The sequence below is a fragment of the Microchirus variegatus genome, assembly GCF_963457635.1.
Source record: "Microchirus variegatus genome assembly, chromosome: 1".
NCBI lineage: Eukaryota > Metazoa > Chordata > Actinopteri > Pleuronectiformes > Soleidae > Microchirus > Microchirus variegatus.
The window spans coordinates 28,173,152-28,198,652 of NC_139802.1; the positions used below are offsets into that span (position 1 = coordinate 28,173,152).

Below are 25,501 nucleotides of genomic sequence, written 5' to 3' on the forward strand. Positions count from 1 at the left end.
CCATCTCGTTGTCTGCCTGGCTCATTTCTGCCGAGCTCATCTCATTGCAGTTAAGTAAACCCTTCGTAGATATCGCCTCTTGAGCGAAGCAGAAAATGCATCCTTGTGATCATTCTGTGTACAAAGGCCTGGAAAATCACTGCCAAACATACCGCAGCCCTTGTCTGCCAACTTGTGCCCCCTGCTCAAGACTTTGGGCTGAAGCCAGGCTTCCGTGAGACCTTGAGCATGATAAGATAGGAGCAGAGCTGCACAGAGATGTGGGAGCAGTAGCAGTGCATGCAGGGGGTGCAGTCAGTGGAATGTGTGGGAAGACTGGGAAGGTATTTGGCAAAATGTGTAATTTGGATGATAGGGCTTCAGCACAGTGCTCAGGCTTTGGCAGTGTGTTGGGAAACAAGTGGTCTTGTGTAGCGTGCTTTTGTTGCATCATGAGTGTGTGTATAAACATCACTGTTAGTGGTTTGATAATCATTTCTGTGTTGTTGTTTTGGATCCCCCATACATTCATTCATAGACAAAGTAAATAGTGAAGGCCAGTAATGATTGCTGAATACTGAATACTTCATAGTAGGGTTGAACAATTTCCAGAAAAGATCTAATTGTAACTGAGACAGTTTATTTGCAATAAAAATTCTTTTTTCATTCACTGTGTCCAAATTGAATATTAAAAATGAAAATACACCTTTGGAATTTGCTAATTGCGTTGTTTAAATTACCTTTTCAATATGAAAATGATTTATTGTTTTTATTATTACTGTGCAGCTCTTCTTCATTGGTCCCATTTAAAAAAAAAAAAAAAAAACAAACATACAAATTGAAGAAATTTTTTTTAAATATAGCAAGATATTATTTTATGTTTAAAGGCATGTGAAGAAGTAAAAATATAAATGAGAATAATCAGCATTGGAAACAGATGGAGCGATCAATGAAAAACATGTCGAAATCACGTGACTGAAATGTCACTCCATTTCACTGCAGTGGAAAACGTCGAGACTTGGTGCAAGAAGCAAATATCACAATGAACATTTTCATCTCGCGCGTTTTGATGTTGCTCTGTGTTCTTTATTCATGTTATCAAATTGCACTATTATCCTTGCGTGATGACCTGCTTTCTATCACTGTCTAATTCCCAATATTAGCTTCAAAGCAGTGGATGGAAACACAGGAAGTTGTGTTTTTTTTTTACTTTTTTTTGTTATGGTTTGTTTTTATGGGAAACCTGGCTAGTGTGTCCATGGTCATGACAAAATACTGCCCAGTGATTGTGTCCCTCTTTATAGCATTTGCTTATTATGGACAAGTGGATTTTTTTTTTTTTTAAACCACACTTAAATGACAAGTGTTGAGTGTAATTGATAACTTGAGATGAAAGAAGAGGTTGTCTCCTTTAACTGGAGGTGATGGAAGTAGAGGGAGAGAATGGGGCATAAAGCATGTCCTGAAGAAATGAGCCCTAACTTAGGCTGTGGTGTAGGAAACCAAATCATTATAATCAGCAAAGCTGTAATTTATCCTTTCACCACACACATCCATGCACACACATTTTCTCTACAAAATATTATTGTATCGAGATCCGACATTCAAATTAGTCCTGTGGAGTGTTTTAATGACTGTGGAGGGAGGCACAGGATTGACATACATGCTCAATAGTCAGCCGGTATTGGGATTAATGGATACTAATATGCAACATGTAAACATCCAATAAATCCCGATTGCTGTACTTTCAAAATTAATCCAGGCCGCTGTCTGAATTTGTTGGGATAATGACTGTAAACAGAGAGGAGTCGAACCTTTCACTCTACGTGTTGTTTAATGACTGCGAAACAGAGATCTCATCGCTCTACGACTGTTTAATGACTGCGCAACGGAGATATCATCGCTCTACGTTGTGTTTAATGATTGCAAAACTGCTCTATCTCACAGCCTGTTTCTTGGGATGAAACTTGTAACGATGATTATGAGAGGAAGCAGGCACCCTCACTGACCGGGCATTATTCTCTTGGCTCCAACAAAATTACTGACTTCCATCAGCTCCTTTCCTCAACTTTCCTATTACTCTCGTTAGTCAAGTTTTCATATTAGAATCAATTTCCGTCCAACTGCCTTGACTGTAGCTGAGCTCAGGTCATCCTTCTGCTCCCTGTCCCCTGTGAGTAATCAGTGTGGGTGTACCCCGGCTGTTCTAAAATCTGGAATAGGAACCTGTCCAAACATGGCACAAGTCTGCACACTCTGTCTCCATTGTTGTCACAGATGTGTTCTTATGTTGGGACATTAGCTTTTTCTCCACGGCACATTCCTATCCCCCCCCCCACATATTCATTCTGAAAATGTGTGCCACAACCCACATTCAGGCCCGTGTTCACTGTTGTCCCACATAAGCTGGTGGTTTTGGGGTGTAAAGGGGATTCAATCAGAAGAATTTTACCATAGCAATAACATGAAATGGAATTTGTTCTGCTTGTCTAAATCCTAGAAAATGTGCCCTGCGCACCCCATACTGTGGCAATGACAGGTCCACTGATGGACAGCCGTACCATTTCCGTCCAGCCGCCCCAGGCTTGGGGCGGGGGACCTTTTCAAGCTGCCAGCTCTGCAGTCACATCAGTAGTTAAACAAAAAGTGGAACTGTTGGCTGTAGAGTACGTGCTCAAGGCCTGTGAGTCTCTTAAGTTGTATCAAACCCTATTCTGTGTGATTTGCCAGGTACATGTGTCAGAGTGATACCAGCCTTTGTATTGTATCACCTTTTAAATGATGAGGTTGTTTGAAGAACATGGGAAGAATCATTCAAATTCAAAGTATAAAAAAATGCTTAGGAATTTGCTTTACACACAGACAAATCTAATTTTGAGACCTTTTTAAAGCAAGTAAACCATGACTGCAAGACGTATCCTGAGACATGTTATTGGCTATATAAACTTTTACATCAGCAAATACCAGGTGTCGAGGAATGCAAATTCACATTAGGAAAAAAATGTTGCTGAAGGTCATTATTTGAATATCTAGCGGTAGCTGAATTGAGAATAAATACCCTGATGTATAAATTCCACTTTGATCAATGCAATGTAAAAAATTACACATACGTTTTTTTTGGAAGAAGTGCTTTTTACCAGATATTTCTGCAGTTTGCAGCTTGGTTGCGTGTTTTGTGAGTCATAAATGCTCCAGGTACAATTTTGGTTCTCTCTCTTTTTGCTGTTCACTTGAGCCCAACAACAAGGGATGCAATGCTAAATAAGTGGTTTACTGTATTAATTGTACAGCTATTCCCTTGACAAAATGTTTGGCCTATGAAATTAAGGATTTTATTTATGTCTCTCGGTTGTATATACAAAAAAGTAATAGCAGAAGAGCAGCATATTTTACATTATGAGAAACTGTAGCTACAGGTATCCTAATAGTCATAATTGACTAACCAACTGATCGTTTCAGGTATGAAACAAAGCCAACATCATGTATCACATTTATACTCCGTTAGAAATATTTCATATTATATATAAGAGGTGGACCGATGAGGATTTTTCTAAGTTTTTTCCCCCATATTTGTAAAACTGTGAAGCAGTCAGTGTTTTGGGGTAAGAAGGCAAAAATAAGGCTTACTCTGAGGCAGCTACTCAACGTTAGTATTTGTGAAACCAGAGAAAAGCAATTTTACACTGTAAATTAAGGAAGCCTTTTCAGCAGCTAAAGGCTATAAAAGCACTAAACCTGATTTGATTTCCACATCATGAGATACATCCTGAGATATCCATTATTTTATGAGAGAAGATGACACTGACGGTAGCTGGAATCAGACCAGGGTATGGAATGGAGGCAGGGTGGGTGGCCATTTGATCTCCAATACAGCTAGCGGTGTACTCTATTAGATAAAAAAAAAAATCAATGTCTGTTTCGCTTAGTACCTTAGTTCATGTTCTACTAGTGAGAGGCAATAATACTAAACAGTGTTCAAGCGACCCTCTGGATTTGCTAAAGGGAGAAATTAGGGGATGTTTTAGAAAACAAAAGGTGCAGCCTTGAGTTGGTAACTCAGAGTGACAGCCTATGATTAACACAATGTGTTCTCCTTGACTAGCAGAGACAATAAGTCTAGAGTGTGTGGTAAATGCTGCTCAGAGTATGCACTCAGCTGTTTTTGTTACGTGTTTGTGTTTTCAAGGAGAGGAATTAAAAAAAGAAGGTTGATTAATTAGCACCTGCAAGGCCATAAGGTGAGATTGGGCTTGTTTTTATATGGTCTACAACAAGAAGTATTACACAAGTTACCGCTGGTGAAAACTACAGAAAACACCCCAGGTCCGTTTTCAGTATTTGCCTCAAACAAAGTTTGTCCTCGCTCATTTTGATTTTGAGGCATTATAAATAAACTTTATTGTAATTTTGGGCATTATTATGAGGGTCGTGGGGGGTGCTGGTGCCAATCCCAGTTTACAGGGCGAAAGGTGGGATACACCCTGGACAGGTCACCAGTCCACCACAGGGCCTCAACCATTCTTGATTAACTAATGAAACAATTTTGTTTTGCCAGGTCCATCCTATGAAACCAGGAAATAGTGTCTTTTATTGTGACACCAGGAAAAAAAAGTTACTTAAAAAAAATGTAAACTGTACATGTACTTTTTTTCCCAACAAATCCCTCAAAAGCAATTCACAGAGAATTGAATAATAATCTAATTAAAATATGCGTCCTTCCTAATTAATCAAGCCCAGCGTTGTGGGAGAAAAAAAATATATCTCGGGCTTCAACAATTCATTTATTTTTAAGTGGTTTTGATTTTTCAGCTAAATGTGAATATTTTCTGGTTTCTTTGCTCCATATGACAAAGAAACACCATTCAACGTGGAACCAACAATTGATCGTTTGTTACAGTCGCACTGCCGTTTTTTTTAAAGAAAATAGATCGTAGACATTACAGCATGGTGAGTTCTCACACGGCAGATGAAATCCATTCATACCAGACAACCGCAGGCCTATGGTGGAGTGGGCGGATGTGTAGAGAAAATTAGGCTGTCAGCCTAGTATGGAGCCCATCAAGGTGACACCGGCTGTTCACATATTCAACAAGGAAGTGATGTTATTTATTCACAAAGACTAAATTCAGACACTGCCTGAAGCCAAACTTTTGCTTGTTCATAAATAATCTGAGATTACATCCCTCTCTCCCCTCCCCTCCCCTGGTGTGATAGCAAACACCACTTAGGGCACGGTGTCATCTGTGACATTCAGGAAAGTTAAGGTATAGAGGAGGAGGGAAGCAGCTACATTTTGGTATAAATGAATCATGGTCATTAATAGAGACCTCTAAGCTTTGAGTGTTGTGTAAACCCCAGGATTAGCACAACTGTACCAGACATAGACAGACACTGACAGAATGGTGGTGTTTTTGGTGGCAGCACGGGGGGTTGGCAGACCCAGGGCAGCAGATGGTATAGATTAAAGCCCCCCCCCCCCTTAAATCTTTAAAATCAACCAGGGGACTTGAAAACTCAGGGTGTCAGCAAATGCTCTTGAATCCCATCCATCCTACCTCAGCAACCATCATGCACTCAGACAGCAGCAGCAGGCACGATTAAGAACCCTAACCGATGCAAGTTTATTGTAAAATATAACTTAAATGTGAATAAATAATACAAAAATAATTGCTATTTCTTAACTTCAGTTACTAGTCATTGAACAACACTAATGTCCAGACTCTCTTATCTACAATTTATGTACGTATTATTAACAATAAATAATATATCAGCAAATTGGTTGTGGGCACTTCAGTGGTAGCAGAATCTTTCTGAAAGTGAGCAATGCCCAGAGGAAACCACCACTAAACCAAGATTCTGCATGGCAGCTTTATGGCATTGCTCCCCATAAAAGCAAGAGCTCAGATTGTATTTTTCAGTGGCTGCAGATAATCTGCCCATGCCTGCAGAGGAGATGGTGTGCACGGGTGCATCAAGCACGTTTCAGCCTTTAGTCAAGAGAGACTGCTCTGTTTTTTTTCTTTCATGTTCTCCCCCTCCCAGGCTCAGTTTCTGTTTCCAGGCATGTATGTGAACTCGGGCTGTTTCATATATTATTGTTTTCAATGATACAGTATAATTTTTAATTCAATTTATTACAGAATAATAAAAAAAAGCCATATCATATTGCAGATATTACAGTTGGGTGTTATGCATGATGTGTGGTTCAGAAATTGTTCACCACATTTCTACTAGAACTATTACTTTTCAAGCATGACTGGATGTCAAACCAGCATGCATTGTAGTGGTTGGTCTACTGCTGCCTTGTGTAATACATTTGTTACTTGAATAAATCAAAATGTTAATCCAAGCAACAACAAAAAAAGACAGAGGAAAAAACCTTGGTGAGCAAAAGAGCTTTTTTTCTCTGTGGGATCTGGTGTAGTAGATTGTGTAGTTTACAGAATGACACAAATGTCCTGTTTCCTGAAAATACTTTTAATGGTTAGATAAAATAGCAAATATTATTGTAGCTCTGTTGCACAAATGGTGGATGCTGAGGAACAGGGGAGAATATATTTTTTTTTTTGCAGGGTGACAACAAGAAAAACTCGAAGAAATTAGTTTGAGGCTATGAGATGCCTTCAAGGAACACCATAACTCACATAATTTCCAGTCACAGAAGCACTCCACCAAACACAAGCCTGTTGCTGCACCACCTTGTGTTAATAGATGCGCTACTTATTCTGTAGTCATCGGCACATTATCAATAAAACACTGTTTTTATTTTATAAATTTCTTTTTTAATCAAATCAATGACACAGGTATCACAAATGTCCCAGGAACATTGTGATATTCTGCAATTTTAAATTCATTTTGCTGCCCTTTAATGAATTCAGAACCAGTTGTAGGGACAGAATAGTGGACACATCAGTACACTGGGTGACTTTTAATCAAGTTTCAGATGCCTTGCATTGGTCCCATGAGCCTTGTCAGTAGGAAAGAGAGAACCAGATTAGATCTCTGTTGTTTTTTAGCTGCGAGGCTAAGGGGAAAGAGGTAGTCCAAGGGGGTGGGAGGGTGCACTGAAGGCCAGTTGGGGGGGGGGATTGGTAAATAACTGGGCCATGGGTAAACACTCAGCAGTCTCCACCATCATCCAATGAACAAGCTTGAAGCAAAAACTACTCTGAAGCCTTTTGATATGACTACCCTCTCCCTTCTTCCCTCCCTCCCTCCCTCATCTGCCTCAGTCCACTGGCCTTGCCTGCATACTCTGACCCACAATCCAATACTGCAGTGGAAGCCAAGCTCGCACAGCAAGCTCCACAGAGCTGAACCAGAAACACTGCCTGCCATGACCAATCAGAGCTTAACACAGAGACGGGCACCCAACAAAAAACACAGAATTTTGTTGAAGAAAAAAAACAGAGCTGCAGCCAAGCCTATGAAAACTGACTTCACGAGTGCTCCTGTTCAAACTGTTCCATCATTCGGACTGCAAATGACCATCTCATGCCACCCTAATCTCCTGTTTTTGTGTATTGAGCTACTAAATCAAACATATATTTCAGTGAGTTAAGAGCACCCTTTTGTTGGGATTAAAGCTGTGTGTTCATCTCATGTACACTTGTTATGTTTTATTGTGCAGCCATACCTGCACAATAAAACCATTTAATATGTTGCACGTCAGTCAGTGTGTCATAATGTTATTTCAGTCAGACAGCCAGTCACGGGTTGAAGCAGTGGTGGGGGTGAAGGGTTATGGGATTGCGGACATGTTTCTTTGCGGCATTCTCTGCCTTTGGTGACACAAGACAATCCGAGGAAAGCTTGAAACTACTATCAAAATCCTCACATAGTGTACATTTAAACAATGCTAGACATCTTTAAGACACACCTAGATGTGGTAATCTGCAAATATACAGGCACTGTTTTTGTTTGTTGTATTCATGCAGCAATTTTTCATTAAATTTTAATGAAATTAAATGAAGAAAAAAAGAGTTTAAATTAAATCCCAACAATAAATGTTTCTTTGCACATAAGCTTTTGCTGCGTTAGTGTCGTGATGGAGTTTTTTTGTATTTCATTGCCTTGAATTTCAGTAAAAATGTTAATAATTGATGTAGTTCTACAGAGAGAAAATAGATACTCTGCTCTATGGATTTTTGTTCTCCCAGTCCTGTCTATGGGTGTTGTCACTGGCTCTGCATTTCCTTCTTTTGTTCCTATACCGTAACTCCTTTCTTTCCCCCCCAGTGTTCCTCCATGACAACTCATGTCCTCACTTCCAGCGCTCACTCCCTCATGACTGGGTTCGAGTAATTAGGAAGGAAGCACATTTTAAGAAGATGATTGTTCTGTTCTCTGTGAATTGCTTTTGGGGAAAAATGTACATGTACAGTTTAAATTGACAACAAGCTCTGAATTAACAAAATTCTTAGTAATTCAGACACCGCACCCTAGGGTTGGGCAGTAATGCCATATTAGAAGGCATGTGTATAAAGCAAAGTAACTGTCCACTGAGACCATTGTTAACTCAGACCACACTAAGACCATTGTTAAACGGGAGTGAAATGCCTTGTTTTTGGTACTTGTGGCCAGTAAACCCAGTCCTGTTTCAGGTATTCAGCAAATGATTTTTTTTTTTTTTTCAAAAAGTATTGTATATACATACACACAGTGCTTTTGGCAGGTATTTTATTTATACTTTTGCTGGTTTACTACCAATAGATCATAGCAGACCTTCACTCTGATGCAGTAAAAAAAAAGAAAAAAGAAGAAGTGTTTAAATATGAATGAATATCTGGCCATTACTGTGTGTCTCTTGATAACCATTCTGCTGTTCAGTTGGGGGAAATTCAGGGTTCTTTTCTAAGATTAATTATTTTTCACATCTGCCATGCTAGGTGCCGATTTTGGCTTTGGGCTAAAATGAAATTCCCTTTTGCATCTTGCATTCTGCTTAGTATCTGTTACATTTGATGAATGGGGCAGGATTCATACAGGTTTGTAAAATGTTATTTGTTTATGCATTTGGTTTGATATCACATGAGAAATAAAATTGAATCTCTTCACATGCATACTATATTTGTTTGGTAGCATGTGTACCGATTGGTGGTAACTGTGAGCTTGTTAATGTGCTGGGGGAAAAAGCAAGCAAAGGATCATCTGCACCACTAGGAGTCTAACCACTAACCCTGCCAGTGGAGATGGCAGGTCATTGAAATTCAGTTTCCTCATCAAAATAGAATTCCTCACCATATTTAACCCTAAGACTGAACTACTTTTCCACACTTCATGTACACAGCGTAGCCCTCTGTGAAGGCAAAACCAGTGGCACAGAAAAGGCCCACAGGTTGAGGTCAGCCCACAGTAGACCAGGGTTGATGGCTTTATCTGCAGCTGCAAGCAGAAGACGTTGGCGCTGTGCCCGGCCGGCAGAGCTACCGCTCCATCGTGTCACCCTCTGCCTACACAGGCAAGCTTGACTTTAGACAGCGCACAGCTACCTCTCCTCACCCCTTCTTCCCGGATGGAGGAAAGGGAGGAGCTGGGAGTAAAGTAAACAATCCGGCACATCATGTATCCCTTATCTGAAATTACCCAAAACGCAGCAAAGCAGACTGTATACAAAAATGCACACACACTGATGTTGGCTCAAACTCGGTCCCATCTTTCTCCAACTGCAAAGCAAAAAAATAACAGACTCGAAGCACAATTTTGATACTGAATTGTCATCCATATTTTCTGTAAACGCAAAATTGAAGGAAAAATGTTTGCCCTTAGCTACGCATTATCTGATGTTTGTGAGAAGTTCAGTGTGTATATGCTTTTTGTTTACATTTTTAATCAGGGTTGTTTTGCACCCTGTCTACTTCTCTTTTCCTCTGTATGTGTGTTACATATTTCAGGCTTGAGTTTATATTGGCATTTCTTCTATCGATCTGTGGGTTTCATGAGAGGCTGCACTCTTTGCAGACAGACGGCTATTTTTCAGCTGTGTGTTCTTCCTGTACAGACGCATTTAGAAATATGAGTCCGTCTCTGAATTTGCAGATGAAGCGTGTGTATGATGTGCATACACTGTATGTTATGTCCATGTATTTGTAGTTGAGATTGAAGAAATGCTGCTGATTACAAGTGATCAGCATAGATGTGATAACATTTTGGAAATGAATGGTAATATTTAACCATCTTTCTCCCTCATCTGCTCATAACCAGTGACGCAAACACGGCCTTCATCTCAAAGATTTATGTGCTTTCTACTCAGAGCTCAGCTGTGTTATTTTTGTTAAAAATTATATTTGACTAAGCAGTAGCATTTTTGTCTTCTTCACAGCGGCGCAGGGCGAGGAAAGGGAGTGTGCCTTCACAGATCAGCAGCAGCAGTGGCAGGTAGATCGAGTGGCCGGGGGCGAAGGTCGAGTCTCCCCAGAGAACACCACCATCCGCTGTGCCAAGGGCAGTCACTGTTTTGGCTTGTGGGAGAAAAGTCCTCCAGGCGAAGTGCGACTGGTCAAACAAGGTATGACTGCAGTTTTATTTTGATAAGTAAGGCGAACGCAGCAAAATATCTGAATCTAATGTATGACACCAGATATAATTATTCACTTGGATAAAGAAAACTGCTATAGACTGGCTGGGGTACTTTTGCCAAACATTATCTGCCTGCAGGTTCTCAAATGGGAGGATAACATTTTTATGTCACTAGTGCAGTGCCCGTAGGAAGTATGTATTCCTATAGTGGGAGCTGAAGAAGTTTTTACAGTTATGGTAATGCATGATAAGGAATGTAAAGGCTAACATAATACAAACACTGTGCAACCTCATTAGGCATAACGCAAAAACAGCTAGCTACGCTAATGCTAATAAAAAAATTAAAATATTTGCGTTATGCCTAATGAGGTTGCACAGTGTTTGTATTATGTTAGCCCTACGCTAATGCTAATCACAGCCTCGCTAGCTTACCTTTGGAAACAGGTTAGCCAAGTTAGCCGCAAAGTAGATGCATGCTAATGCAAAATAAATATGTGCTCGCGTATTGGTGAATGGACACCTCGTCGTTTCAGTATAACACCATGTTCTGCAGTGAACCGTGTGAAAATGTCTCACCCACCGTGAGGACAGCCTCTTCACCATCACGTCCCTGCTTCAGACAGCGCAGCTGCTGCTGACGAGCCACTGCCTGCCTGGTGTAGCGTGATAAATCAGTGAAAATTAAAATGACTCCAAAAAATTTTAACTCAAGGATGCACACCATCGGGCCATGCTCAACCAATATCCAGTCTTAGGGCGATCTGACAGTCAGCGAGATATACCCGTCACATACAGACACAACTTGCTTTATAGATAGAAGTGATAGCATGGTTGGAACTAGCCATTGACTCGGTGGACAGAAAATTAAAAATAAGACATTTAGTGACATTGTTAATCATTTTTAATAAAAATGTTTTACGAATTCCCAGTTTGACATTTTCTGGATGCAATTATTACATGATGAATAGAAGAATGGCTACAGAATGTAGGCATTTGCAGTTTACACAAAGGTTAAGATAAAAAATTCTTTAATTCTTCCTTTTGAAAACGTCAGACAGCCTATGAGCGGCCGTGTGTTCGTGTCACGGATGTCCACACGCTGTAGTTTTATAGGAAGGATACACAAATCCCTGGAGCGACAATAAGGTTCTCTGGTGTACTTTTCTTTGCTTCCTGTGTTTGGGTCAACAGCAGCTCCACCCAGAGGGGACAGAGAACAGCTCTGTGAGAGCTGTACATATGTGCAGATATTGGAAGTATAACTTGCTGTTGAATACATCAATCCATCAGGAATCTTTAAACTAGGACCTCAGAGCTTTAATGTTGTACTGATAGATATTTTAGCAGCATGTTGCTTCAAGTAAACCCGAAAGACTTGAGCGTTATCCTTTATATCAAATCATTATCATGCGGATCACATCAATTAATTACTTAATTTATTTAAAATGACTTTCTTAATCTATTCTAGTGATTACTAAATCACTTTTGCTCATCCTGGTGAAAAGCCATGTAGTGTGTGACTCCTCCATTGCCTGTTGTTTTGAGTTTGCCAACCCCCATCCTCACTCAACCCCTGTCACCTCTCTGTCTTTCAGGGTGTTGGACTCACCTTGGAGACCACCAGGGTTGCCGCGAAGACCGCTGCGTGGTGACCAACCTCCCTCCGCAGATCCAGAATGGGACTTACCACTTCTGCTGCTGCGGGAGTGACATGTGCAATGTCAATTTCACAGAGGACTTCCCGTTGCCCAGCCCCACAACTGCAGAACCAATCTGTAAGGACTCATCCATTTTCACTTTTCATTTCTCATCTGTAACAGCATCGATACCAGGTCACCAAAGGCACAAAAACAGATTAAGTTAAATGATAGTGTATTTATGTGAGAAAACTAAAATTATTTTATTGTTTTTGCTCTAATCTTTTTAAATGTAGTATTGTGATAACCCTACTGATATCAGATGATATCCGATATGTGCTCATGTTGTAATGTGTTAGATAGGTAGATCTCATAGGGCTGATACATAGAGCAACAACTACTCTGAAGCCTTTTCATATGACACCACTTGTGTTTTTTTTTTACATGTTATATATATATTTTAATTGACCTTTGTGCTGACAAGTTTTTGTTATCACTTCAATTCAACTTCAGTCAATTAATTCATGACATTATATTCTTTTTTCCCATACATAAATTCTCCAGGGAGGTGTTTTTTTTTAGAGAATCTTCATGTACTTTATTGAACCTATGACAATCACCTGTTATACAATTGGAAGCAGTAGGCAGAGAGATTAGATGAAAGAAAAATATCAGGCACGGACTTGTATCCGATGAAAGCTCTCGTACACCCCTACAGTTCTGACACATAGGGCTATTAGTAGGAAGGAGTGAATGGATGTTTGATATTGTCAGAGTGGCTGCACTTGCACCTACGTTCTCCTACTTTCTACATCGACCTCCTCTGATTCATCATTCAGCCACAGGGCTTCCTAATCCTGCCATCCATTACTTTGACAGCTGTGAGCTGAATAGATGAATTGGTTTGCATTCACAGACAGATTAGCTGATAGACCTTCAATGTCCTCGCTGTGGTATAGAATGCAGTGGTTGATTCTGATTTAGGTTTGTATCGGCGTCCATTTGATGCGGTGTTCAAGTTGCTTGCGAGTTCTTTGCGAGGTGTCAAACAATGCAAACAGGTGCATTGTTAATGGTTCCTTTCTCTTAAGGCTCCTCTGTGAATGAAAGCAATGTGTGGTGGTGGTGGGAGGGGGGAGGGCGAACAGTGGCGGCAGCTCATCATCTCTCCAGCCCACACATAAACACAAACACACAGTCCGCCGTTTATGTCGTCTCTCTGCATTCCATGGATTACGAGGCGTCTGCTCTGTCTGCGGGTGTGTCTGTGACTCTTCCACTGAATAAGACCCATGGACGGACACAGACGGGGGGGGGGGGGAAGTTGGTTGGAAATAACAATCGGCTGTTAGCATGATCAGTGAGATTCAGAATCATGTTTTATGAGAACAAAAAAGTCTGTTTTGTCTTGTCTTTTGGTGGGGAGGTTGTTGTTAGACTGCTAAAGCCTGACATGCCTGGGCAGATTTGCGTCAGTGTAATTAGAAGTAGGAAGTCGTTTTTTGGTGTGATTTTAAGCCAAGCACCATGGATGATGTCATGGTAATTGAAGTAATAGTCTTTCAAGTAAATGGAGCAGCACTACAGTGAATATGTTGTGGTTTACAAGTATATGGGCTGTATATTGATGTTAAAATTATGATAATTAAAACATTATGGTATAGCAAAAAAATTCACTTAAGGGTAAAATTTTTATTTTTTCTTTGTTTTATTTATTATTATTATTTTTTTATTTATTTTTTTAAGGAATTTGCTGCTTAGGTTATGTAAATTTGATATTGAATTACAACACATTTTTTAATAATAGGTGATGCAGAGAAGTTTGGTCAATGCCACAAAAGAAAATTAAGTATGATACCCACCTCTTGCCAAAGCTACACATTCCAAAACTAAACACGTGAAATGACATCATAGTTCTGAAATTATTTTATGCCGTTTATTCAAAACAAACTCCCACCAAAACATGTTGTGTGAGGTGCAGCAAATATTTTGATCGCATATTTTCATTTTCATTCCCCATTAAAATAGAAATCATTAACAATCAAGGGCCTATTTATCAATGCCATGAGCCATAACGCTACTTTCTGGTATTTTCATAATCGATTAATCTGTTGTTTATTTTCTCAAATATTTGAGTATTATTATATAGTCTGTCAAATGTCAAAAAGGTATTCAGTTTTAATGATTTCTTTATTATATGGAGAAAATAAATATTTGCATGTAAGAAGCTGAAAAATCACAAAGGTTGTTTTAATTGTTGGGGAAAAAACAACTCGATTCCAAAAATTGATTTTTTTGGTTTAATTTAGTCATAAAATGTAAATCTCCCTTGAGAAGCACAATTTTCTCATAAATGCACTTGGCACGTTTGAACTTGGTGTTCCTTTGAATATCTAAGATCAAAAATTGTCAGTGATGGAGATGGGATCTTGCAATGTAGAGGGATTTAAACACCTTTCATGAGTGTGTTTAGGCATGTTAGCGTGTGCATCTGTGTTTATCAGACAACTTCCTGCCCAGCCCTCTTGTTGATTATGAACTCCATGACCTTGGCATTTGAGGGTGAGCCTTGTGTGCGTGTGTCTGTGTGTGCCAGCGTGTGTATGCTCATGCTAATGTCAGTCAAAGCCACCCTCAGGCTGTGGGAGCCATCAATTATTGATAACGCTGGTATCTCGCAGTAGCACCAGCGTGCTGACTGATGTAACGCAGGGAGAGTGCGTTTCTGTACGAATCCACGCACCTGCTCTGGACTATTCACTGACTCTGCACAGTATAGAATAGCAGTATATGAAATGTTGGTATATTTATTCTCTCTTTCGAGAATAGCCCTTATGGCTTATGCAGTTTCATTAATCACAAGCAGCAGCCAGTTGAAACCACAGCCACCCCAGCTTACAGCTTTTCTCTGCTACTCCAACCCGATTTATTTAACCAGCTCACTGCTGTTATTTTATTTTTCTTGTTTCTCTCTCAACATACTTTGCACAAATCTTCCTTCTCAGTATTCCTACACGGTCGTTCCTATCTGTTGGCCATACTTCACTGCCATTTGGCATAATTGCTGTTTTTCCTCTTCCCTTCATGCGGTTCACAGTCTGTCTGCTCTCCTGCAAATACACATGCTATCTCACCAAAGAGACACTAACATGTTAGCCTGTGCATTCTATAATTATTGACCTGCTATCAAGGAAGAGGACAGTATACAACATACTGCTTGTCCCCTTGCCAGTCTATTTAAAAACTTGGCACACCAGTTGCAAGCAGTATTACACATTAGAGACACAAAGTGCAAATAAAAATAAAAGTAACAGTATATGGAAACTGTAACATGCAGAGAGAGAGACCAAATGCCAAGAGGCTTTCCTGTAAATAAGCTTTGGTTCTGTTTACATTCAGAATTACTCAGCAAAACAAACTAGTAAAGTACTTGTCATTTTCATGGGATTTCTGTTGGATTATGCAAACACAATGACAATGAATTAATTGCTATAAACTCAATTTACCTTGACATTAGACTTTTTTTGTGGAGGGCTGAATAATTAATCGGAATTTTATCGAAATCGCAATACAGCTTACTGCAATTTTCGAATCGCCGTAGAAGCAATATTTGTTCAAGCCAAAATGTTTGGCAAAATTAGTGCTGGGAGCTAGGTTAACGCATGACACATTTCCATGACGACTGACCGGAAAAGACGCGCGTGACGCCATGTTTACGTGCCGCGACACCGGAGTCCAGGCGCAGTTTACCATGGATGTATAATATGAACTGGATAGAGCGCCGCCCCCTCTGCCTTGAAGACAATTTTTACATGGTGGCCACTGTGGGTACTGCAACAGAAAACCCCATGGAGCCCAACAGCAATTTTCCCATTGACCGCAATAGTAAAAGAAACGTCTGTAAAAGTGTCCACAGGAGACCTCCAGACATGCCACTGGCTTTTCTAGATCTTTATATGGTAGTGACACTACTGCGCATGCTCTATGGGCCCCATAACCCGGAAATAAACGCAGAAGTCAAAAACTTTTTTGGCATATGCGCTGGGTGAGCAGCTTCATAGGAATGAACGGTAGCGAAAGGGCGCTGCTCTATCCAGTTCATATAATACATCCATGCCGTTTACCAGTTAGCTCTGTTAGCTGCATTAGCGCGTTTAGCGCCGTTAGCACACCTACAGTCGAACCGGAGCGGTCCGTTTATTAAACGGAAAGAGCAGCGCTACAAATAATCAGTGTACTTGTGTACTGCATATGTGTGCCTCTGTTTTTAAAGTTAGCGTTACTTTAGAGACTTATTTTAACAATCCGGAGTCACGCGCATCTTTTTCTGGTCAGTCGTCATGGAAACGCGTCATGCGTTAACGTTGATGCCATTAACTGCCGTTACCGCGCCAAGCACTAGTCAAACTATAATTTTAGATTAATTATTATTACACATCTTATTCTACGTACTGAAGAGAACAGCTTCGTTTCTCACAGAGCTGCGTCATCACAACATCATTTTGTTTCTTTCAGCTGTCAAATTTTCAGTGCATCCCTAAATATAACGTATTTATTGGCAAGAACAATATAACCGTAATAATGACGTATTTGATAGGATGTCTAATTTCTAATTATTTTCAGTACAGGATGCCCTGCTGGCTAAAAGCATGTTGCCCAGTCATGAATGTGGTAAAACTGTCAACAAGGTTTTTGCCTTAATCTTAATTTGTCATCCCTGTGATTTATTTTGTGACAAACGCATATACGGACCAGGATGTATTGCAGATGTGTTGGACTCGATTGCATCAGATTTTACAGTTGTATGACTGACATCTCTGATATGATACATCAGCTCTGGTACATGTTCATCTGACACTTGATGTCTCATCAAAGGTCAACACATGGTCTCAGCTACTTGCTCCTCCATAAAGGTCACAGTTTGATTCCTACTTTGTTTCTAATGTGTGTTCCCCATGTAGACACACGCACGCTGCGATACGAAGAGACGGTAATTATCGCCCTGGCAACAGTCTCCGCGTTGGCCGTGCTTGCTGTAGCAGCCTTCTTTGGTTACCGCATGATGCACGGTGAGTTGCCATGGTGCCACGCTGTGAAGAACAGAGCAGACATTCATTGTTTAAGGCTTAAATGTTTTTGAAAGAATTTTAATAGAGAGTCGCTGGATAAGTGAGGAGGGTTTTTTTTAATGGATTTACATTTTTTGTACTTTTCTGCATTCTGAATCTGAACTCTTTTGTGTTGAAGCAGGAGATGGCAGGCAAGGCCTTCACAACCTGAATATGATGGAGGCTGCTGCCTCGGAGAGTTCTCTGGACCTAGACAATCTGAAACTGCTGGAGGTCAGTATACGCTTGAAGTACTTTTATTTCTGCTGAGCAGTCATTGCTTCGTTAATTAGTTTATTAGCCAAGACAAATCATTTAGTTTAGTGGTGTAAAACAACAACAAAATGAGCAAATGCAGTGGCAATTATTAGGATTTAGAATCTCTCACTGCTTATGTTGGCGTATAAATACAGATGACAGCTTGTATTATTGGTTCAGGTCTGTCTTGTTCTGACTGGCTCCTGCATCTCTACACACAGGCAGTGTAGAATATCAGTGAACGCAGGAGGAAAAAAAAAAGAAAGGAGAAACCAAAGGCACAGAGGCAAAAAAGTACACCCAAAATACTTCAAGGTTTACGGTTACGTTTGTCGTTTTCAATGTGACTTTTACCATCTGATCGTGACGGGACGCATTAAGTGACGGATCTGGATGCACAAAAATAGGAATCTGCTTACCCTGATACAAGGATCCTGAAAACCTGATCTGGATGTGGCAGAGCTCATATTGTGATCGAAAGTCAATGGATGTGGCTGATATTCAGCCACGGTGATGGAATGAACAGGGTAGAGGATGAAAAGGCAAGCAGGTGAAATGAATGCAACCACTGACTGAAATGAAGCCAGCCACAAGAGACAGCAAAATGGCAGCTGGGGCTTAAAGAAACAAACAAAAACTTGCTATTGAGAACTTCTCTCAAAAGAGAAACTTTACTTAATTAATATTTCTGTCATTCTTGAATTTTTTCTTGAGATGAAAGTCAAAAGTGAATAATATATCGTAACCTTGGTGTTAAGGACTTTGCACATTCCGAGTGTGAATCATTTCTGATTCTGTAGAGGCATTGTGATGCAGACATAGATAATTCTGCCTCGCTGTGTGACAGCACATTATTGATTATAGTCACATAATTGGCTCAAAGCTGCAGCTCAACTGCAGAAGCATTCATTTCCTTTTTTGGGACTGAACAATTTGATTTGTAGAGAAATTAAAGACTATATTTATCCGTCTGCTTATACCGACTATGTTAATAGAGAAAATTGAGGGTGCAATTGTATCAAATCTTGACATGATCTGACATGATAATCATCATCTAATTAAATTGTGAAGACCTGTGAAGAAGCCCGATTGGATCAGTGGTGACATGAATATATGGCACAAACTGAACAATTCAGTGGTTAATTTCAAACTACCCCAGCAAATGACATTACACGTGATGAGATTAAGAAAATAAATGTTTAGGAACAGAAAATCATTGGAATTTACAGATGAGCTCAGCATTTAGCATTGATCAGCTGGGCCTCAGCCATATTACTGAATAAAAAGAAAACAAATACCAAACCAACCAGCCACTTCACCACACAACAGTTAACTTTACTGACAACATGAAAAAACACTGTCTTATCTGTGACAGGCAACTTTCAAGTCTCTGCAAGTTTGTTATCATTCAAAAACAAAGAGAAATCACGGGCGGTGGTTGACAGGAAGGCAGGGAAAAGTAAAAATGAAGTGTTCGTGAAACGCCTCAGAAAGCAACACCTCTGCTGTGCATTTTGACACGTTGATCATTTGGTGCCGAGCGTAGTCAGCCAAGTACACCTCTTTTAACACGTATTGCGTACATTTCAAGACCGGAGTGGAGGGAGTGATATCTTCTCAGGTGTTGGATTCAGAATGTCATTCTCGTGTCTTATCAAATGCAGGCGCACGTTCTTTCACATCAGTCTCGTTTCAGTCCCAAGCGGGGGTTTGGCAGTGGAGGTCCAGAGGAGATGCACTCGCAGACAAAACAGCGATCTAGTCCTTTTGCAGGATATTATTTAGCCAGAGGTAGAGGTTGAAACCTAACGGAATTAAATGCCCTCCTGAATACCACAAAATATATAGTCTTTACTCCTACTTAAAATTTGACCCTAATGACATGCTGTGCTCTAGAATAGCACTTTATCAATTCCAAATCATTCACCTAATGTCCTTAATTATCCAACTGTAAAAGCTGCTGATTGCCTGCTGTGTGTATTTAAGTTTATTTCTGAACTCATCTCTGCGAGTCTGTTTTTGTTTTGTTTTTTATGTGTTTCTTGCGCTCCTCTTCACACGTTTCTGTTATTTGATATTCTGCTTTTGAAGTTGTTGAGCAATTATTTTGTGTTGTTGCTTGTCACCATGCCTGACATTTCAAAGCAGCTTGCAGAAACGGAACGATCATTTTATCACCTGTTCTATTATTAGACTAGTGCTAAAGGTCTAGAATCACAAAGAAGTCTATTAATAGTCTTTTCCTGTACCGCTCTAAACCTCTTACAGCTGATTGGACGTGGCAGATACGGGACGGTGTACTGTGGCTCTCTGGATGAACGGCCTGTTGCCGTGAAGGTGTTCACTGCTGCCAACCGCCAGAACTTCCTCAATGAGTGCTCCATCTACCGGCTACCGCTGCTGGAGCATGACAACATCGCTCACTTTGTTGCTGCTGACGAGCGCACTAGCTCAGAAGGACGCACAGAATTCCTGCTGGTCATGGAATACTACCCACATGTGAGTGACAGGCTGGGTGGAGAATTGTGATTTCTAAAAGATGTTTGTTGGATAAATGACTCAAAACTTCAGTTTTTGCTTTGTATTGAAAACATCCACGCACAAAAAGTCCTCATGACATTGCTTCGAGCTGTTTTCAATAGTCAGTAGTGCTGCAACTAATGCACAGCAAGATGACATCACTAAAAAGGGAAGATAGCCTACTCTTTGGTCCCCTTTACACCTGGCGTTAATATGCATTTTCTGTGATCGGATTGCAATCTGATGGCCCCTGACTACTTGTAAGTACAGGTGTAAATACACCCGAGACGCACCGAGGATCCGATCTGCCAACCCAATTCATGAGGTGATTGGAGACGCATTGTGACCACATTGAACAGAAGTGTAAATGCAATGAGTCTCCGATGTGTCTCCAGGGCATTTCCACATTGTAATGCCTTCGTCACTTATATGTTGTGTTAACTGAGGAGAAAGTTAAGAGTGATGTCTCTGAGAAAGAGGAGGCTGTCGAGGAAATTTCTGCAGTATGTTTGTACCAATTTTTTGGGCCGAGCACTGAAAGACTCTTGCAGCTCTTGATTGAACTAAAATTAGTATACTCCCACGAGTACAAGATGAGTCATCAAAAAGGCTGATTTATGGGCAAAGCAGCCTCCAAAATCCAATTGGAATGTTGGGAAAAAATATATTTTGACATCTTTAGATTGTGTATGGGTGTGTAAATAACATTTTCAGCAACATTTATACAACTAAAATGTTGATTTTATTGTTTTGGGGACTATAAAATTGTATAGTTATAAGACACACATTACTTGTTTGATATGCAATCTCAAGCCTTACTCTATAAAAAGAGAAAAAAAGAACTATACAACTGAAATCATGATTGCTTTATATCAGAAAGGTTTAGAAAAGTTAAATGGTTGGCAGACCTTTCCTTTGAACTCAAGTTTGTTGACATTGTATAATCCTTTTAGCTTGTTGTACATATAAATCATCAGGCAGCAGAGGGAGGTGAAAAAACATGGACAGTTACAGCTCATGCAAGACACTTGAGTATTCAATCGACTGCAACTCAGAACTGAATGTTTTCTTTCACGGCCTTCAGCCTCACAATTACCCCGGCAGACTACTGAATAGAGCCTATTATGAATCCTAAGCATTACTCTAATTCACATTATCATTGGAACATAGTGCAAGTCAGGCCAGGAGACAGGGACACATAATGCATTCAAGTAAACAATGATATAATTTATTTAAAATGAGCAGAGCTAATGTGATTTTCTTCAGGAGTGGATGAGAAAATTTGCCCTGTGATCGATTTTGACAGACAACATGAAGAGCGTTCACGTGTATGCGAATGTTTTTGTTGTATGCGTGTCTGTGTCGGGGCCAAGTCAATAATGGATTATAATGGAGATAACCCGAAGGGGAAATTAACAATATTGTCCAGTGTGATTTCTTTAAGTACCAGAGAAGAGGTTGTCATTTCTCTCAGTACAAAAGGGAAACCGATAAATTGAGTTGTATGTCCTCAAGCAATCCTTCCCTTTTGTGAGTGATCGTGCTGTGTACAGCAGACGGGCACTTTCTCATCCTGCTGTAACTATCTGACAATGTAAGAGCATTTGGCTGCTTACCAAAATTCTTTGGTTGGACGTCTGTAGGCAGCTCCCTTTCCCAGTGGCTATTGATCATCTTACCAAGTAACTGCAGGAAGCTGATTCCTCTCTGACTCATAGGCCATTCATGCAAAAGAGCTCATAATCTCATGATATGAACATTATTAATTGTTAAGCTTGTAATTCTTTGAATTGAAGGTGCAGTGAACTTCTAATATTAAAGTCAGTTTTAGTTTCCAGTGTGAATGGATGCTTGTAAGAAAGCAGCAGCCATGTTATCATTATATGTAGGGCCCTCTGATTTCTGCATTAACGGAATCTACTGTTAAACGCAGAATATTGTGGAAATTGACATAATATGACTGAAATGCTGTCATCGTGAGGAGAAGGAACGCTTGTCTGGGGAAGTGTTTCCAGGGACACTCACCTGCCCAGGGTTTCGCCCAGTGCTTTACTTGCCCCCCTGCCAGGCTAAGCGTTGCTTGTTTATTTATTTTAAATAGATTTTTTTTATACGCCACAGATTTTTCTAAACTGGGGAAAAAGTGCGCTGCGGCCCCATGTAACAGGCGAGCACCCCCTCAAATACGTCATTATTACGGTTACATTGTTCTTGTCACTAAAGATGTTATATTTAGGGATGCACCGATAATTTGTCAGCCGAAACACAGCGCGTACACTGTGGAACAGCACCTATTAAATTCTGGAAAGTCTCTTTGCGCAAAAGCGAAACTTGGCTGCATACGGCGCAGATTATGAACCCCCCGCGACATTCACTTCACCAGATAACATCTCTGTCTTTGAGCAGTTAACTGAAGAGATCAGCTCATCTGATGCATCTGTTATTCCCTTAATTGTAGCGCTATAGCGTCTTCTACACAAAGGTTGAGACTGCAGTGTGAAAACAATGAAAAGTGCTTCAGTTTCCTGTTAGAAAAGACACATTGTGAGATAAAGCAACAAACATACAGTGTTCTTAAGATATTTTAGACTTGGATGCAGATTAGTCAAGCCTTCTGTTAAGTGGCTAAAATCTGGTTTTCTGGAGTTGTTCTTGTTCTTCCATCTGTTGTCAGGTGAATGGTTGTATACACATATTACTTTGCTGACTCATATTTATGGAGGACAAAATCAATGATTTCTGCTCTCATCACTCAGATCTTAAGGGTAATTGTTAACAATTGATTATTTTTCTTCTTTTTCTGTTATTCCTCCATCTCCCTTCTGTCTCCTGTGCCCTTCATTCCCCTTCTCTTCCTCTCCTCTCTTCTGCTTTCTTCATTTCCTCATCAGGGCTCTTTGAATCGCTACCTGAGTGTCCAGACCAACGACTGGGTCAGCAGCTGCCGGCTCGCTCACTCAGTCACTCGTGGCCTCGCGTACCTGCACACCGAGCTCTTTAAAGGAGGTGAGCTGGAGGGCATACAAACACGAGCACACAAGCAGACAATTATGGTGGAAAGTGTTGAAGCCTTTGGTTCTGCCTTTAGTGCTGGTATCTTAGATTCATTAGAAATGCTTTGAATACGTTTGTGTTACTCTCCTTACTTTGTCTAAGTGCCTGACTGAGTCTCCTCATGACCTGCACACTACAGCTCCACGTGGGTCTGTTTGGCTTGGAGCACCTCAAATCCCTGCATTTTGACAAACGCGCGCACACACACACACATACTGGGTCCACGCCCAGCCAAGAGTATTTATAGACTTGCCTCAAGCCAGGCACATAGAGAGAAAAATAAAGAGAGGGACAAAGTAAGAGGACAGGAAGGCAAGATAGGGATTCAGATCTCCTTTGAATTGTCCTGTGGCTCAGTGGGATCACTGTTAAGACGCAGAAGTGACAACTAAATCGTGGCTTACATCTATGTTTTCCTTTTCACTGCACTAAAGCCCGGGTTGCACTTGGCCCTACTCCTTTCTCTTCATTAGGACAGATACACATCAAACAGGCTCAGTGTATACAGTATACACCGCTAAAGGAATGGAGGTTTGATAAAAGTGTGGTGTTGGGATGAGTGTACAAGTGGTGGAGAAGAAAGAGGGAGGGAGCTGGTGTTTGTCTGTGTGTGTGTCACTACCAACAGCAGAGTCTCTTGGGCTTTGGTACAGACGCCATCCACCCCCATTCCTCCTGCACATCAGTGGCAGGCAGCAGAGAAACTGCCACAACTTTCAGGAGCTGTAGGCCTTACTGCACCCTCTGCTGGACTGTAAAAAACCGCAGGCTGAGGCTGCTCCACATCTTAATCTCATTTTTGTAGATTGGATTAGAGGGTTCATAGTGTCTGTTGACAATGCAGCTTGTGTGGTAAGGAATGAGTCATGACTGAGAACAGAAAGCAATTTGACACATTTTCTGGATGTTATCATTTATTGGCAAGTCCCTCAAAGATGGGAGTATCAGGAAGTCCGGGAATACCTGTATTTATATTTATATAGGAATAAACAATATTTAGAAAAGTTATTTTGTATTTAGGAAGAGGTTTGACTACACAATTATAACTCTTCTGATCCTGTCTTTACATTTCTTGCCCCTCCCTCCTCTTTTCTTTTTCACTCATAAAGACTTGTACAAGCCTGCAGTTTCCCACAGGGACCTGAACAGCCGGAATATTCTGGTCAAAGCTGACGGCACGTGCGTCATCATCGATTTTGGCCTGTCCATGAAGCTGACTGGAAACAGGCCGGCGCGCCACGGCGAGGAGGAAAACGCTGCTATTAGTGAGGTGAGTGTTCAGAAGGAAACAGACGTTTCTCTCTCATGATGTAGAACAACTGCAGTAGTTGTGATGGAGTGGAACCAAAAATAAAATTAAAACTATATGAAGAAAGAGGATTTAATGTAGATAGACAAATTCATTTCTTGGAGCAGATTATTATGGATTGAATCTGTCCCTAACTTAACTGTGTTCTAACTCTTCTCTCCTGGTATATTTTTAGAATGCTCAGTCTGCACATGGTTCATATTATTTGTGTCAACAGTCATTTGTAATCAGACATGAGCCTGTGTGAAGGAATGACCTTGGTTTGGTTATTGCTTCCTGAAAGATTTCTTCCTGCAAGATTGTTATGTACTTTTTATTTTAATATTCTTATCTGACAGTCTAGATTTGCCACTGTACATCCAGGGAACAGTGTTAAGTGGTTATTGAAGAGACTGTTGGCTTGTTTCTAAAGTATTCAAACAAAGGAATATAGTGTCTAACTTTAGAGCATCTTCCATATTTAATAAGATTAGATTTGTCCTCTCATCGTGTAACTGGCACCCCATTTCCCTGAATCCACACCTCTATTTATTGATCCTTCTACAGGTGGGGACAATCCGTTACATGGCTCCAGAGGTGCTGGAGGGCGCAGTCAATTTAAGGGACTGTGAGTCTGCGCTAAAGCAAGTGGATATGTATGCTCTGGGCCTGGTCTACTGGGAGACCTTCATGAGATGTACTGACCTTTTCCCTGGTGAGAGTCACAGACAGAAACTGGTTTTTATTGAATATTGTGTTGATTGTTTCAGAAGAGCACAGCATATTTTTTACTAGCATCATTATCACAAACAACACACAAACAAAAACAAGCCTCTTGTTTGCCGCGCACACAGCAGATTAAAGATTAAATGCTCTGCAAAACAGAGTGAAAAACAAACTATTTATAAGATGAATCAATATTTCTGCTGCATGAAAGATATCTAAGACACATCCTTCCTCTCCCCGCCTTGTCCTACCTACAGGAGAATCTGTGCCAGAGTACCAGATGGCCTTTCAGGCAGAGGCAGGGAACCACCCAACATTTGAAGACATGCAGGTCCTGGTATCCAGGGAGAAGCAACGGCCTAAATTCCCCGAAGCCTGGAAAGAGAACAGTCTGGTATGGTGTGATTGCTTCT

General features: G+C 40.5%; 1 protein-coding gene across 2 annotated transcripts in view; it reads left to right on the plus strand.

Moving 5' to 3' along the window:
• The window catches only part of LOC310928264 (bone morphogenetic protein receptor type-2-like), a 32,023-nt gene that overhangs the window by 1,227 nt on the left and 5,295 nt on the right, over positions 1 to 25,501 (plus strand). Inside the window, exons 2-10 of one of the 2 annotated variants that reach the window (XM_083890786.1) lie at positions 10,301 to 10,486; positions 12,093 to 12,272; positions 17,096 to 17,203; positions 17,382 to 17,476; positions 19,769 to 19,999; positions 22,912 to 23,026; positions 24,184 to 24,344; positions 24,930 to 25,077; positions 25,346 to 25,482. In XM_083890786.1, the coding sequence (XP_083746912.1) occupies positions 10,301 to 10,486; positions 12,093 to 12,272; positions 17,096 to 17,203; positions 17,382 to 17,476; positions 19,769 to 19,999; positions 22,912 to 23,026; positions 24,184 to 24,344; positions 24,930 to 25,077; positions 25,346 to 25,482 (1,361 nt within the window). The remainder of the gene's footprint in view (positions 1 to 10,300; positions 10,487 to 12,092; positions 12,273 to 17,095; positions 17,204 to 17,381; positions 17,477 to 19,768; positions 20,000 to 22,911; positions 23,027 to 24,183; positions 24,345 to 24,929; positions 25,078 to 25,345; positions 25,483 to 25,501) is intronic. The other variant, XM_083890787.1, reaches the window with a different exon arrangement.